General features: G+C 57.4%; 1 protein-coding gene across 1 annotated transcript; it reads left to right on the top strand.

The window, feature by feature from the left end:
* Positions 1–1,009: 1,009 nt before the first annotated feature.
* On the top strand, positions 1,010–9,555 carry LOC311522353 (C-type lectin BpLec-like). The gene is made up of 6 exons (XM_084631601.1): positions 1,010–1,052; positions 1,574–1,653; positions 2,830–2,924; positions 3,723–3,863; positions 6,119–6,230; positions 8,754–9,555. The coding sequence occupies exons 2-6, from the start codon at positions 1,587–1,589 to the stop codon at positions 8,819–8,821; spliced, it is 483 nt and encodes a 160-aa protein (XP_084487727.1). The 5' UTR covers positions 1,010–1,052; positions 1,574–1,586; the 3' UTR covers positions 8,822–9,555.
* Positions 9,556–13,420: the final 3,865 nt, after the last annotated feature.

The raw sequence follows: 13,420 nt of genomic DNA, 5'->3' as shown, positions 1-13,420 counted from the left end.
CTAAAGATATATTTCAGAGTAGCAGCCGTGTCAGTCTGCATCTGCAAAAAGAACAGGAGTACTTGTGGCACCTTAGAGACTAACAAATTGATTCGAGCATAAGCTTTCGTGGGTTACAGCCCACTTCATCAGATGCATAGAACAGAACAGACAGTAAGATATATATACATACATGCAGAGAAGGTGGAAGTTGCTCTAATAAATTTGTTAGTTTCTAAGGTGCCACAAGTACTCCTGTTTTTTTTTGCTAAAGATATAGAGAATAATGACTGCTCTAGGGAAGGGAGATCAGGCATGTCAGTTCAGCCTATCTCCTAGCATAAGAACACAGGGATTGTTGAATACTGAAAGGCACTAGAAAGTTAATACTTTTCACAAGCATCTTGTGATTAGACTGTGGAACTCACTGCCACAGTATATTATTGAGGTCAATAGCTGGATTTACCTGGATAACAAGAACATGCAGAGCTCTAACAGTGAGGATAAAACTATCCCAGAGCTCAGGCTGGGCTATAAACCCTCCTGCCGAGCATTGGGGGTCAGGCAGCGTCTTCACCAAAGCAGGTTATCTCCTCGCTGCCACTGCTGGGATTCTTGCCCCGTCCCATGAGGCAGCTGGTCCTGGCCATGGCCGGAGACAGGAGACTGGGCTACAGAGCCCCGGGCTGATCCTCCCTGAACCCCCGGGATGGGAAAGAACCGGCTGCAGCCTGGTCGAGGGAGACGGCAGCGATGTGGGGGGAAGAAGGACTCAGGTTCCTGCAGAGGCCCAGGATGGGCCCGTTACCCAAAGCCTCTGCCTTTTATCTCACCCTAACAAAGGCTTCCTGATGGTCCCAGTTCAGCTGAAGGGCGGGTCACAGCGTCTCTGTTTGCTTTGGGTTGGGATCCTTGTATTTGCCAGCTGGGCTGATTTGCATGTTCAGCATCCTGCCCCCCCCTCTCCCCCACACCGCACCCCCAGTAGGTCTATAAATACCCCTGGGAGAGAGCACCCTGTACAGGCTGAGCTCCAATCCTCATCGCTCCAGACCCGCCACCCAGACAGACAGGTGAGTCCCTGCCCCTCCCGTCCCTCCTTCCTCCTCACTGGGTGGCAGCCGAGCCCCGTGATGGGGCCTCATGGCCGGACTTGCCCTGGGTGAGTCCCTGGGGCCGTCTCTGCCCCACCCCTTCCCCCACAGCACAGCCCCCGCACCCTGTCCCCCTGGGTTGGTGCTGAGCATCCTCTCCCTGGGGCTCTGCTCCCCACGCCTCTGCCCTGCCCTGCCTTGTCTTGCCCTGCGTGGCTGGAGAGGAGGGGCAGGGAGAGCCGCAGGCTGATGGGCCCATGGGAACCAGCCTAGGGAGACGGGCCCCACACAGCTCCCCTGCCCCATGGGGGGCTGTGAGCCTGGATCCCTGGGGCTGAGGGCTGGGATCCCTCAGGACCCTTCCGGCCCAGCCAGTCCCCTTAGCAAACAGCCCAGCTCTGGAGCGCTTCCCCCTGGGAAATGCCCCATGGTGGGATGGGGTCACTCCCAGGGTGTCTCAGGCTCTTGTGGCCCATCTCCCTGGTGTATTTTTCCCCCAGGGGAAACGAGAAGATGGGGCCAGTCGCCTACTTCAGCCTCTGCCTCCTTGGCTGCCTGATCTTTAGCCCCTCGCTGGCAGGTGAGTCCCTGCCCGGCCCCTCTGGAAATAAATTCATTTTCCTTGTCGCTCCCAGAGCCTCTGCTCCTCTCCTGCTGCTGGGGGTCACTCCCCAGGGGGAAGCCCAGGCCCTGCGGCCCCTCCCCAGGGAGCGAGTGAGAGAAGGTGGATGAAATGCCCCCCAGGGTTGGCTCTTCCCATGAGGACTGGGTGGGGCCAGTCCCTGGGCAACAGGTGCTTAGCCCCCGTCAGCTACAGGCTCCCACCCTGCCCTCCCGTGGTCCCCTGCCACTGGCTGGATGTGTCCCCACGGGGTCCCTTTCCAAGGGCTGGTCATGGCTCTGCTCCCGCCCTGGCTTCTCCCCCATCTGATCCCAGCTGGGCTGCCCCATTCCCTGCACACCGTGCCTTTCTCCTCTAGACTGTCCCATCCCTCCCTCTGCTGGGATACGGTTCTGCCCCATCCTTCTGTGCCCCCAGCCCTGAGAAGGGCAGTGCCTGCACAGTGTTCCCCCTCCCCTCCGTCCCAGCCCCACAGATCCCTGCTATCCCCCCTCTTCATGCCCCATCTCCCTGGGCACCTCTCTCCCCTTCCCTCTTCCTACCCCCTAGATCCTTCCATCCAGAACTGGGCCCTTGCTCCCGATTTCTTCTCTAGTCCCAGTCTGTGCTAACCCCATTTCTCCCCCCCCGCCCCCGCCAGATTCCCTGGTCCCACTCTCCTCATGGCTCAAGGAGAGAGGGGGACAAACTCAGGCTGGAAGGAATTCCCTCTGCCTGAGGGCTTCAGCTGAACTGGGGCCACTGTGGCTGGCAGCTCCATATTCCCCTGCTTCCCAGGGCTGGGAGTCCATGGGGCTCCCTGGGGCAGGGGACGGTCTATCAGCCACCCCACCAATGCACTGGCTCCTTCCTCCCCCCCAGCGAGCCGGAGGAAAGGAGCCCATGCCCCATTCAAACCCAGAGGCCCTGCCCTGCTGGGATCCCTGCTCAGGGCTGGGTTCCACGGGCCCCGTTCTGCCGATGTGGGGTCTGGGCAAACCCAGCTTCTTCCTGCAATGCCAGGGCCTAGAGGGTTCTGCCCGCCAGACACAGCCCCAAACGGGACCCAATGTTATTTGTGCTAATGGGAAAGCCACGGCTGTGCCTCTGAAACAGCCTTTAACGGCGGTGTCCTTTCCCCACCATTGCCCGCAGGGGCACGAGATGTGACCTGTCCCGAGGGCTGGCTGCTCTTCCAAGGCAACTGCTATGGATACTTCTTCCAAGAGAAAACCTGGATAGAGGCTGAGGTGAGAGGCGGCGACGGGGGGTGGAAGCAGCGGGGCTCAGGGGTGCTGGGCTGGAGCCGGAGGCTGTGGGGATGGGGAGGGTTAGGCTCAGTATCAGAGTCAGTGAGCGGGGCTGGGCTGGGGAATCAGCTCTGGTGGGAGGCGTGGGAGCCCAGGGCTGGCACATTTCACACTGCCCCAGCCAGAGCCTCGGGAACAGGCTGTGAGGGATCAACCTGCCCTGGCCAGGCTGGGGAGCAGAATGCAATGTAAACGTAGCTCCCGATGGGGCGTGATCTCCTCTGGACCCAACGCGCCTGTCCTGTGCTGTGTCTGCCAGGGATGGCCTGGGCCAAGTGGGGTCCCGGCTCCAGAGGGGCTGCTCCTTACTCGGTGTTACCAAAGCAGCTCCCTTGGCTCTGGGGGCAGGGCTGTGCTGAAGGTCTCCGGTTCCATCCCCATTGCTGGCTGGCAAGTGGCCAGGGAGTCACTGCCCGGGACCTCATGGGTGGGCTGTGGCCCCGTGTAATGCTGGGGGGGCGCTGGGTGCATGTGGATGTGACCATGGGGCTGGGAATTCCCTGTGCTCGTGCTCTGGAGGGGCTGGGGAACCTGTGGTTCCTGTCATCCACATTCACAGGAGGAGGGAGGCTTCTCCTATTGGTGCTGGGGGTGGGGAGAGGCGCTAACAGGGGGTCCTGTCCCCTCACAGCCCTTGCTGCCCGGGGGAGGCAGGGCCCCAGAACAGGGCTGGACTCGCTCCTGCTGCTCCCTGCAGTGGGGCTGGGGGGTAACTGGTTTTGTTTCTTCTTGGCCCAGGTTGAGTGCCGGCACCATGGGAACGGGGCCCATCTCGTCTCCATTCACAGTACTGGAGAAAATAATGTGTTGGCTCTTTATGTCAAGCGGTACCACAGAAGGAACAGTCCCGTCTGGATCGGACTGTTGGATCTTGAGGAGGTGAGTGCCCGGTGCCCGCTGGGCCCCTGGCAGCCCCCCCGTGCCCCGGGTTCTGTTTCTCTGCTCAGTGAGGTGGTTGTTTGGGGCGGGGGTGCCTCCAGAGCAGGATTTCCATTGGAACGGGGTGAAAAGGGGCTGTAACCGTCTGGGTTTTCAGTCACCAGATCGATCCTCAGCGCCCGGGGCAGAGTATAAACTGCTGGTATTAATATTCACATTCGTTACACGAGCGCCCAGGGACCCCCACACCGGCCCGTTGTGCTCAGACCGTACACACCTGGCACGAGAGTCAGCCCCAGCCCCACACGGACGAGACGTCTAGACGAGGGCTCGTGGAAAGGGGCAGCCACACGGGCAGGGCGAACAATGCCAGGGCAGCCGAGCCCTGGGAGTGCTGTCACTCTGGGTGTATTCGTCCTCAGGGTGGGCTTAGTGATGGGGGGGTCCCCTGGCCAGAGGCGCTTCAGCTCCAGGCCTGTAGCGGGATCCCTGGTGGGGCCCGATACCCACCCAACACAGGCCCAGGACAAGGCAGGTCCTGGGGCTGGCAGGAACGGGAAGGTGGCAGATACCCCCTAGCTACAGAGGCTTAATCGCTTACAGTTCAAAGTGGGCAACCGCGGTTCTTGTTTGGCCCCTGGGCCAGGCCAGTCGCGAGTCAGGGCTCTGCAGGCCAGTGCCGGGGAGAGGGGAGCAGCGGGGGGAAGCGCTCCAGTCCAGTCTCTAGCCCAGCAAAGAGGCTGGTTTCCAGGACAGGATCAATTAGTGTCTCTCCCTGGGGCCCTGCCCAGCTGCTGCTGCTCCCCCATGGGCTCGGGCAGGACGCCGGCAGGGATGCTGTGTATGGTCATGTGTGTGACGTGGGACTTGCATGAGGACAAATCTTCTATGTAATCCACACAGCCAGCTGCGGAGGCTGGACGGGCCGTTTCGGAGAGCTCTGGGCGGTGGCACGTGGTGGGTGCGGCTGGCCCTGCTGCCCGGCGGGAAGCCGGAGAGCAATGCACCGGTGGTACCGATGGGAGACGGGGGAGCTCTGCGGGCAGCACTGCTGGGCCGCACAGACGCTCCCTGCTGCAGCCGCTCCTGTCTGGACCAGGGCACGGGAGAGGCTGGTGCTTCGGGGGCAGCGTCGGAGCAGACCCCTGCACGAGGCTCCCTGCAGCCGACAGGCTGCCACTTGCTAAACACGCCCGGCTGCTCTTGGCCTCCTCACTTCTCACTGTGATCAAATGCCAGAGACAGAGACCTCCTGGCCCACCCCTCGGGGCGTTAACAGAGCCTGGGGCAATGTCAGCACGGCCTCTGCCCCTGTGCAGCTCCCCCTGCGCCCACCCACTGAGGAGCTGCCTACCGAGGGACATGGCCCCATACAAAAGCCTGGGGAATTAATAACAGGGAAAGGTCAGGGTAAGGAAGCCAGGACCAGGAGCAAGCTGAGGCGGCCAGGACTGAGCAGGAGCAAGGCTGGGAAACAAGCAGGAGCAGGACATGGAGCAGGGCTGGAGCAGGACAGGAGCACGAAGAGGAGCAGCAGGCACAGGGAGGATCGCGGCCGTGGCATGAACACACTGAGCAGCCAGAGAGCTGCTGGGCTAAGAGCCGGCCAGCTGCCCTTCCTGCCCAGGCAGGTGGTGCAGTCAGTCCGGTGGCCTGCAGCCGGCTGGCTGCGCGGGTTGGGTTGCCAGGTGACTAATTCTGCTGCAGGCCCTGATCCCCGACAGTGCGAACCCCAGCTTCATCCAGCGCCCCCGTCCCCCAGAACTAACGCCGTGATCTCTGCAGCGGGGAGCAGAGTAACTCTCCTGTGGATGGGCTTTGGGAGCGTCGTCGTGTTGGTCGGTGCACACGGGAGAGAACGGGTCAGCAGCGTGGGTCTGCGGGACAGCGCGTGGGATGACGCTGCCGTGGTTGCCTGTCGGGCTGGGCTGGAGATGGACGTGGAAGCTGAGGGCAGGTCGGGGTGCGCTCCCCTCGGCGAAGTGGGGATGGCAGGGGCAGGGGGTGCTGGAGACTCTCCCTTCACTTGCTATTTTCATGCTTCCGAGGGCTTGGGCTGGTCCTGGTGTAACTTCAGCTGCCAGTAAGTGTAGCCCTGGTTGTCAGCGCTGACATTTCACAGCAATGATCAATGTCTCCAGTGTCACTGGGCAGCCTCTGCCCGTGCCCTTCCCCTGGCCCCTCGGCTCCGGGACATGTCTCTAGCTGTGTAATCTTGGGTTTTACAGGGGCTCTGCTCTCCTTTGTCTCTGCAGAATCAAAGCTGGAGATGGGCCGATAAATCCCTGGTCAGCTTCAGTGCTTGGGATAACGGGCAACCTGATAATCAGAACCTAAACGAGGCCTGTGTAGTGTTAGAAAGTCCAGGTAAGTCGGTGGATCAGACCCACATGCACTTACAAGGGGAACCCTGGCAGTTCTGTGACCACACAGGTCCTGAGATACTGATCCGAGTTGTCCGCAGCGCGCTCTGGGGTGCCGATCCCTGCTCCTCTCTCTTCCCTGCCCCATGCTGGGAGGGCAGTCAGGAGAGAACCCCTTGTCTGACCTGGTAAAACTCCTACTTACCAGATCCCCTGCGTCAGTTCACATCTCTGCTCCAGTGACAGGCAAGAGAGACGTGTGTGTACACACACACACCCTGGCCCCAGAGGGGGACTCTGCTGAGCTGTTAAAGGGGGATGGCACTGAGTCACTGTTGCACCCCTGCTCTGCAAACACTGATCCAGACAATGATGTGGGCACCGAGCTGCATTTGGCCCCCTTGCGGGGTCGTGTTACTCACAAGCATTTGCACACATGCCGGCTGCTTGTGAAAGTGCTGCACCATCTCGGAATGTCCACAGACTGAGCACGAATGAAGGTTCCCAAGGAAACTGGCACCGGGAGGGGATCGTTCGCAGAAGCTGCAGCCAGGGAGCAGACCCCGTGGCAGTAGCATACGTGACCGAGGGCTCACGGCGCCAGTGGGGAGGGGAAGAAGTTCCAAATAGCCCAGACGGCGGCAGTGACTAGCCCAGTGGTTTTCAACCTTTTTGTATTGGTGACCCCTTCTGCACAGCAAGCCTCTCAGTGTGACCCCCGTTAAACGTTCACAAGGAGAGGGGTCATTTAATGTAATGGGGTTCGGGGCTGTCAGCCCCACAGAGCTGACAGCTCCCTGCCCCCATGTAACCACCTTGCAACCCCATAAGGGGTCCGGATCCCAAGTTTGAGAACCTCTGGACTGGCCAGTGTTAGTGGATAACGAGGGGTCGCTTTGCAGACAGGTTCTGAACAGGAGAGGAGCGAAATACACAATGAATCCCCTGCCTGGCCCTGATCACTGAGTGCTGTGTCCGCACGGGGCCTGCAGTGCCAGTGGGTGTGGGGAGTGAGGGGCAGGGTCGGGGCTCAGACCAATTCCATTTATCACTGGGACAGGCCTGGGCTTGCCATAAGCCGGGTGTGGTAGACAGTCACACGCTATAGTAATAAGCAGCCAATTGACCATTGGGCTCTGTAATAATTGATTAACGTTTTACTAAAACATTAATTCTTTGTTACTTTTATAAACTATTCCTAAATTGCACCCATATAAGGAACATGGAAGTCCCAAAGCCAAGGAAAGTACTAAGGCTGCCTATGTAACCTTAACGGAGCCCCTGGTACGGGCGCATCATGATACGGTCTTGAGTTACAGGCTCACTGTCTGTCAGGCCTGATGCCAGCAGATGGGCACAGCCAGGGCCGCAGTCACTGGACGGGGCTAGAGTCAAACAGCAGCAGAAACCCGCACCCACGAGGAGCAGTAGCACATGGACCAGGCGTCTCCCCTTTCACGCTGAGCCTCGGCATCTCTTTGCAGTGTTATGCAGACAAAACCACACAGGATTGTTTCAGGGGACAAGACAAGATGTCACGTTTATTATAACACAATTTGATCTATAACCACTAGCTAATAGCTAATACTTACTTACACACACCCCCCCCCAAATGTTCTGCAGCTGCTGAATAGCTACCAGTCCTGAATGTAGCTTGGGCTCGTGGCGGCTAACTGGCCAGGAAAGCCGGGCACAAGGGAGGGCTGGGACTCTATTGGGCATGCACCGATGCCCTTCCATGTTGGCAGCAGAATGTTACCCTCCAAAGTCTTCCATCTCCCCCATCCTTTTTGTAGGCTTTAGTTTGAATCCAGAGTCTATCGGTCTTGCTGTGTCACTCTGCCTCTGGGTCCGGTGTGACTGATCCCCTGTCAACTGCAGACATGACTTGCAGCCTAGGACCTGGCTTTGATGTTTCTTCAATTGTACCTTTGTTCTTTTCTTTTGAGGGTGGACTCCTCTTCCTTTGTCAGGGCTGTTGTCTGCATCTTCAGCCGTTGGGTGTTTACACTTTCTTTCATCAGGACAGGCTGGGGCTGGAGGTTGATTCCATCATCCGTACATACCTCATTCCCACATCTAAACTACACTAATCAGATTACAGCAGGGTTTTGCAAAAATGGAGTGAGCATTTTAAAATGGAGTTTGGGGCAAGTTAAAGGAATGACAAACAGTGAGCAGAAGCTACAATGTTGAAGCAGTGCAAATTTCAGTGATTTAAGAAGCAATTGGCTTGAAAGTGAAATTCAATTAGCCAGTTATTGGGGTAACCAATTAGCCAGTTATTGGGGTATGAATGAATGTTGTTTAATTCATAAACTTTGCTTATGAAGTTATATGAATAAAGTGAACAATTAAAAACAATTTCATTGATCAGTTTTACAGCAGGATGGGGCTGCCCCAATCTGTGCACAGGAGCTGGGATCTTCTCCGAGGGGCATGGAATGGGGCAGGGTTGGGGTCACTGTACAAGCAGAAATGGCCCACCCTGCCCCACCCCATGGGTCATTTCTGTTTTTCTTTCTAGGTTTTCAGAAATGGCATGATTATCCCTGTGAACACAGACACTCTTTCATTTGTAAGCGCAAACCCTAGGGGAGGCAGCTTGCCTGCACCTGGGGATTCGGTCCCTCTGGCTGCCCTGGGGGACCAGGTCCTGTGTCCCCGGCTGCAAAGCCCCTTTGGCAAAGCATCGCTGTGTTATGCTGTGTCACTCCCGCTCTGCTGTGCCCCCTTCTCTCTCTGTCGCACCTCTGCTCTGCTCTTCTCAGCAATCTCTGCACAGTGACGTGACAATAAACTTGCCCTGGAGCATTCAGCTCAGTGTGTGTCTCCTTCCTCCTGTTCCTGATCCTGGCCTGGACACTTCCATGTGTCGCCTGGCTCCAGCCTCAGCACCCCAGAGCTAGGGCTTCAGGGGCAGGAAAGGGAATGAATTAAGAATGGGGAGGGCCTGGCCTTCTGGTGAAAACATCGCTGCCCCTGAGACACGGCCCATGCGCCCTGCTGCCCCCGCCCCCGGGGGCTCATCCCTTCTGTCCTGTTTTGGGGGTAAAAGAGAAGCGTTAGTGGAGATGGGCTGGAGCTGGAGTTCCTCCTGTCCAAGTTTGGTTTGATCCCAGGTGGCGTTCGGAGTTGCCAGTGGCACTTGGGATGGTGTTTTAGGCCCACTCTGGTCAGGATGTTTTCAGGATGAGGATGACGAAGACCAGGAGACGGTGCAGGCAGCAGCTCTGATGAGAAGGCTGGCGTCGGTGCCTTTGTCTGCGTCCCCGGGATTCCTGCTGAAGTGTCTTTGTGGATAGCAGAGTCACTGGTCCGTCCGCCCGGCATTTTAAAGCCTGTGGAGAGAGCAGGAATACAGAACCGAAAAGACGGAGTCAGGACTCCAGGGTTCCAGTCCCAGCTCTGCCGGAGGCCTCTGCGTGACCTGGGGAACATCCCTTCCCCTCTCCCCTGCCATGTTTATCTCTGTCCCTGACTGACGGGGGCCTCCTCTGCCCCCAGCCTTCATACAGCCTCTCTCAGAGCGTCCCCTTGTTGTGCTGGCCCCAGGTCTTTCCTCCAGGAAAAGGGGCTCTCCTGATTCAATCCCATTCAAATAGCAGCTAGAATAGTCACCAAACTGGCAAACCAAGTTTCTTCGATTTCAGCTTTAAAACCTAACTGGCCTCCTGGCAAAGCCACAAACGTGAGGCCTGTTCGGGGTACCAGAGGTAGGGGACCCGCACAGTACAGCTCCTTTCAAGGAATCCAATGGTTTAGCACAAGCTGGACAAACTCAGCCCTGTGTATGTGAGCGGGATCTGAATGGGCTCCCCTCTGCCCTGTGGGGATGAGCTGGGGGAGCAGACCTCAGGAGCAGACCGTATCTGACACGCCTGGGCTGCCTCGGTGCTCGGCAGACAGACCTGCTTTACCACAGTGCTCAGCTGGGCTGTTCCGGGTTAGTCTGGGACGCGGGGTGTGAAATGTTGTTATCCTCATTGTACGAATCCAAGGCGGCAGGACCGTACTCACCCTGCCTGATCGACCCTCACGCGCTGGGCGGGGCGAGTGACCCCAATCCAGGACGAGCCCGAGGGGGTGGGGCCAGGTGTTCTCTCCTGCCGGGGCTGGGGACTCTGTTTAAAGACAACGTGATCAAAGACAGCACAGAATGCAGCAGCAGGGGGGTCCCCCACTCCCCAGGGAACGCACTAAGCGCCGGGCTAATTGGCAGAGCCTCAGAACTCAGCGTCGCAGCTCGAGGCAGAAGCGGGAAACAGCAAATGGGGCAGAGCCAGCGACGAGCCCACGGCAAAGGGGTCGGGACAGAGACAGCAGCGACAGTGTGAGCAGCGGCAGCCGGGCCATTGCGCAGCACCCCCGGGGCGGGAGGTGAAGCCAACGAAGACACCCCTGAACTGTGGGACTTCCCTGTCGTGGGAAACCAATGGGGCGTGGAGGGGATGGGGCAGTGTGCACTCAGGGACATTTGTCCATCCAACAGCCAGACTGCAAGGTGGGAAACTGAGGCAAATGTACCCAGGGAATGGTCCCACTCTCGTGGGGAAGTTTCCTGGCTTCTGTGCTACCCTGATGGAATTGGAGAGTGAAAGGATCTGAGTCCCCACCCCGGATGCCTGCCTGCCCTCATTGTGGATAGCTCTTTGAAATCATCCACTCAATGTGCAGCGGCAGTCAAAAAAGCGAACAGAATGTTGGAAATCATCAAGAAAGGGATCGATAATAAGACGGACAATGTCCCACTGCCTCTATAGAAACCCATGGGACGCCCACACCTTGAACACTGCGTGCAGATGTGGTCGCCCCAGCTCAAAAAAGATATACTGGACGTGGAAAAGGTTCAGAAAAGGGCAACAAAAATGATTAGGGGCATGGAACAGCTTTTGTATGAGGAGAGATTAATAAGACTGGGACTTTTCAGCTTAGAAAAGAGATGGCTAAGGGGGGATATGATAGAGGTCTATAAAATCATGAGTGATATAGAGAAAGTAAATCAGGAAGTGTTATTTACTCCTTCTCATAATACAAGAACAAGGGGCCACCAAATGAAATTAATAGGTAGCAGGTTTAAAACAAACACAAGAAAGTATTTTTTCACACAACACACTGTCAACCTCTGGAACTCCTTGCCAGAGGGTGCTGCGAAGGCCAACACTATGATGGGGTTCAAAAGGGAGCTAGATAGATTCATGGAGGACAGGTCCATCAATGACTATTAGCCAGGATGGGCAGGAATGGTGTCCCTAGCCTCTGCTTGCCCGAAGCTGGGATTGGGTGACAGGGGACGGATCACTTGATGATCACCTGTCTGTTCATTCCCTTTGGGGCACCTGGCCCTGGCCACTGTCAGAGGACAGGATAGTGGGCTGGATGGACCTTGGGTCTGACCCAGTCTGGCCGTTCTTATGTTCTTATGCCCTCGAGGACTCCACTTCCCTCTCCCATGCGGCAGAGTCCTTGTCACCCTGACAAGGCTGGGCCCAGATTCCCTGGGGTACTTGACCATGGGAGACTCAGGACGGAGCGAGCGTGTCCCCTCTGAGGGGTAATCTCTGCTCACCAGCCACTTCCCTGACCCAGCAATCGCTGCATTGAGTTTAAACCACACACAACTTATTAAACAGCAACTGCAAAAAAATGAGGGGGAAATGGAAAAGGTGGAAGGATCCAGGAACCCGCCTGATGGGCCAGGGGATACCACAGACTAGGGTCTCTGGGACTCTGGGATTCACAGCCTGTTCCCTACATTTCCAGGCCCTGGCTGCGCTGCGGTGACACTGCAGGTCAGACACCTGTTCTGGCACTGCCCAGATGCCCTCAGGCTGCAGGTGCTGGGACCCTTCTCCCCAGCATTGCCCCCCCCATCAGGTTTATCCCGCCCCCCCCCCCCCCCCGAGTCTGGCCTGCCAGGGCCTCTGATCTGGTGACGTCTCCCTGTGCTGGGTCCACTGCCCAGGGCCCCTTCGCTCTGCCCAGCTGCTCACCGCACTTGGCTCCAGAGTTACTGGTGTAAGCTGAGTCTGGATGAGCTCTCCCCTGACATCGAGTGGTGAGCTGGGGAAAAGGACTTCAGGAGCTTATCTCCCTTGCATGGGCACTCCCACCCTGCCTAGGTGCTCAGCAGGATGGGATTGCTTGCCCAAATGGTCACTTTCGGCTGGTGTGCGATCCCCAAGCTCCTTGTTATTGGAGCAGGAGCAATAAAGCCTTGTTATCATTGTTGTGTGAACCAAGGGCAGCAGAACTGTACTTGGCATGTCCTGAGTGAGGGACTCACCTGCAACTAAATGGCACTCACAAGGCATGGGACACGGTTCCAACACTCCAGTGAGTTGAGTGTGATCTTCAGTTCTTGGGTAACCCTGCTGCCAGGCCAAGTTGATAGCAGCAAGGGCTGGGTTCAGCACACAGGGGTTCCCTCTCAAAGCAAATGCAAAACTGGCTTGAACCCCCACCCGGTGACCTGGGAAAATCTTACACACCCCCTGGGCGCCTCGAAGAGGCAATAGTTCCCCTCTCGCAAGCACGGCGTCTCGGTATAGCAGAGACATGAGGTAAACGACATCAGCATTAAATTGGGGAAACACCCCAACTAGTGTTCATTAACCAAACCATGAGCAAAGACCCACCCCAGCAAATTGGGCCACGTCCTTTCCCTCGGGTTCTTGAGTCCCAGAACCCAAACGTCTCTTGAGTCCAGCAAGCCACAAATCACCCAAAGTTCAAAAAGTCCAGCCCCAGAGTTCAAAAGTTCATCTGCAGAGTGTTGCTCCCCAGTCTGGCTAAAATGTGCCTGTGTGTGGGGGGAAAGAGGTAACGGGCACCTTACGTGTCCTGAAGCTGACTGCCCCACAGGGCTCGGCTCGGCTCGGCTGTCTCACAAACGGCTCCGCTCTGCACAGCTCGCCTCGCCGTCTCACGAACGCTCCGCCAGCCTAGCCACGAACAGCACCACTGCACTCCAGTTCTTCTGGCTCCCCACTGCTTGACAGAGCGCTCAGTGATTCCAGCTCATGGGAGCCTTAGTGCTGGTGCACCAGAAGGCCAAAGTGAATTCAGCACAGTACCTGTAGCAAGACTCTTAATAGACCCAAAACTAGCTCTGACATTCCACAGTGGAGAGAGACAAAGGCGCAACTGGTGTTTCAGGCCCTCACAAAGGGGCCCACACCACCAGGTACAAAT

The sequence above is a fragment of the Lepidochelys olivacea genome, assembly GCF_965140295.1.
Source record: "Lepidochelys olivacea isolate rLepOli2 genome assembly, chromosome: 1".
Classification (NCBI taxonomy): domain Eukaryota; kingdom Metazoa; phylum Chordata; order Testudines; family Cheloniidae; genus Lepidochelys; species Lepidochelys olivacea.
The sequence above is the reverse complement of the archived record's forward strand: the minus strand, read 5'-3'. Positions and strand labels throughout refer to the sequence as shown.

Coding starts and splice junctions, on each gene's coding strand:
- LOC311522353 (XM_084631601.1), top strand. CDS start 1,587: ATGGGGCCAGTCGCCTACTTCAGCCTCTGCCTCCTTGGCTGCCTGATC. Junction 1,654..2,829: donor CTTTAGCCCCTCGCTGGCAG/GTGAGTCCCTGC, acceptor CATTGCCCGCAG/GGGCACGAGATGTGACCTGT. Junction 6,231..8,753: donor TGTAGTGTTAGAAAGTCCAG/GTAAGTCGGTGG, acceptor TTTTCTTTCTAG/GTTTTCAGAAATGGCATGAT.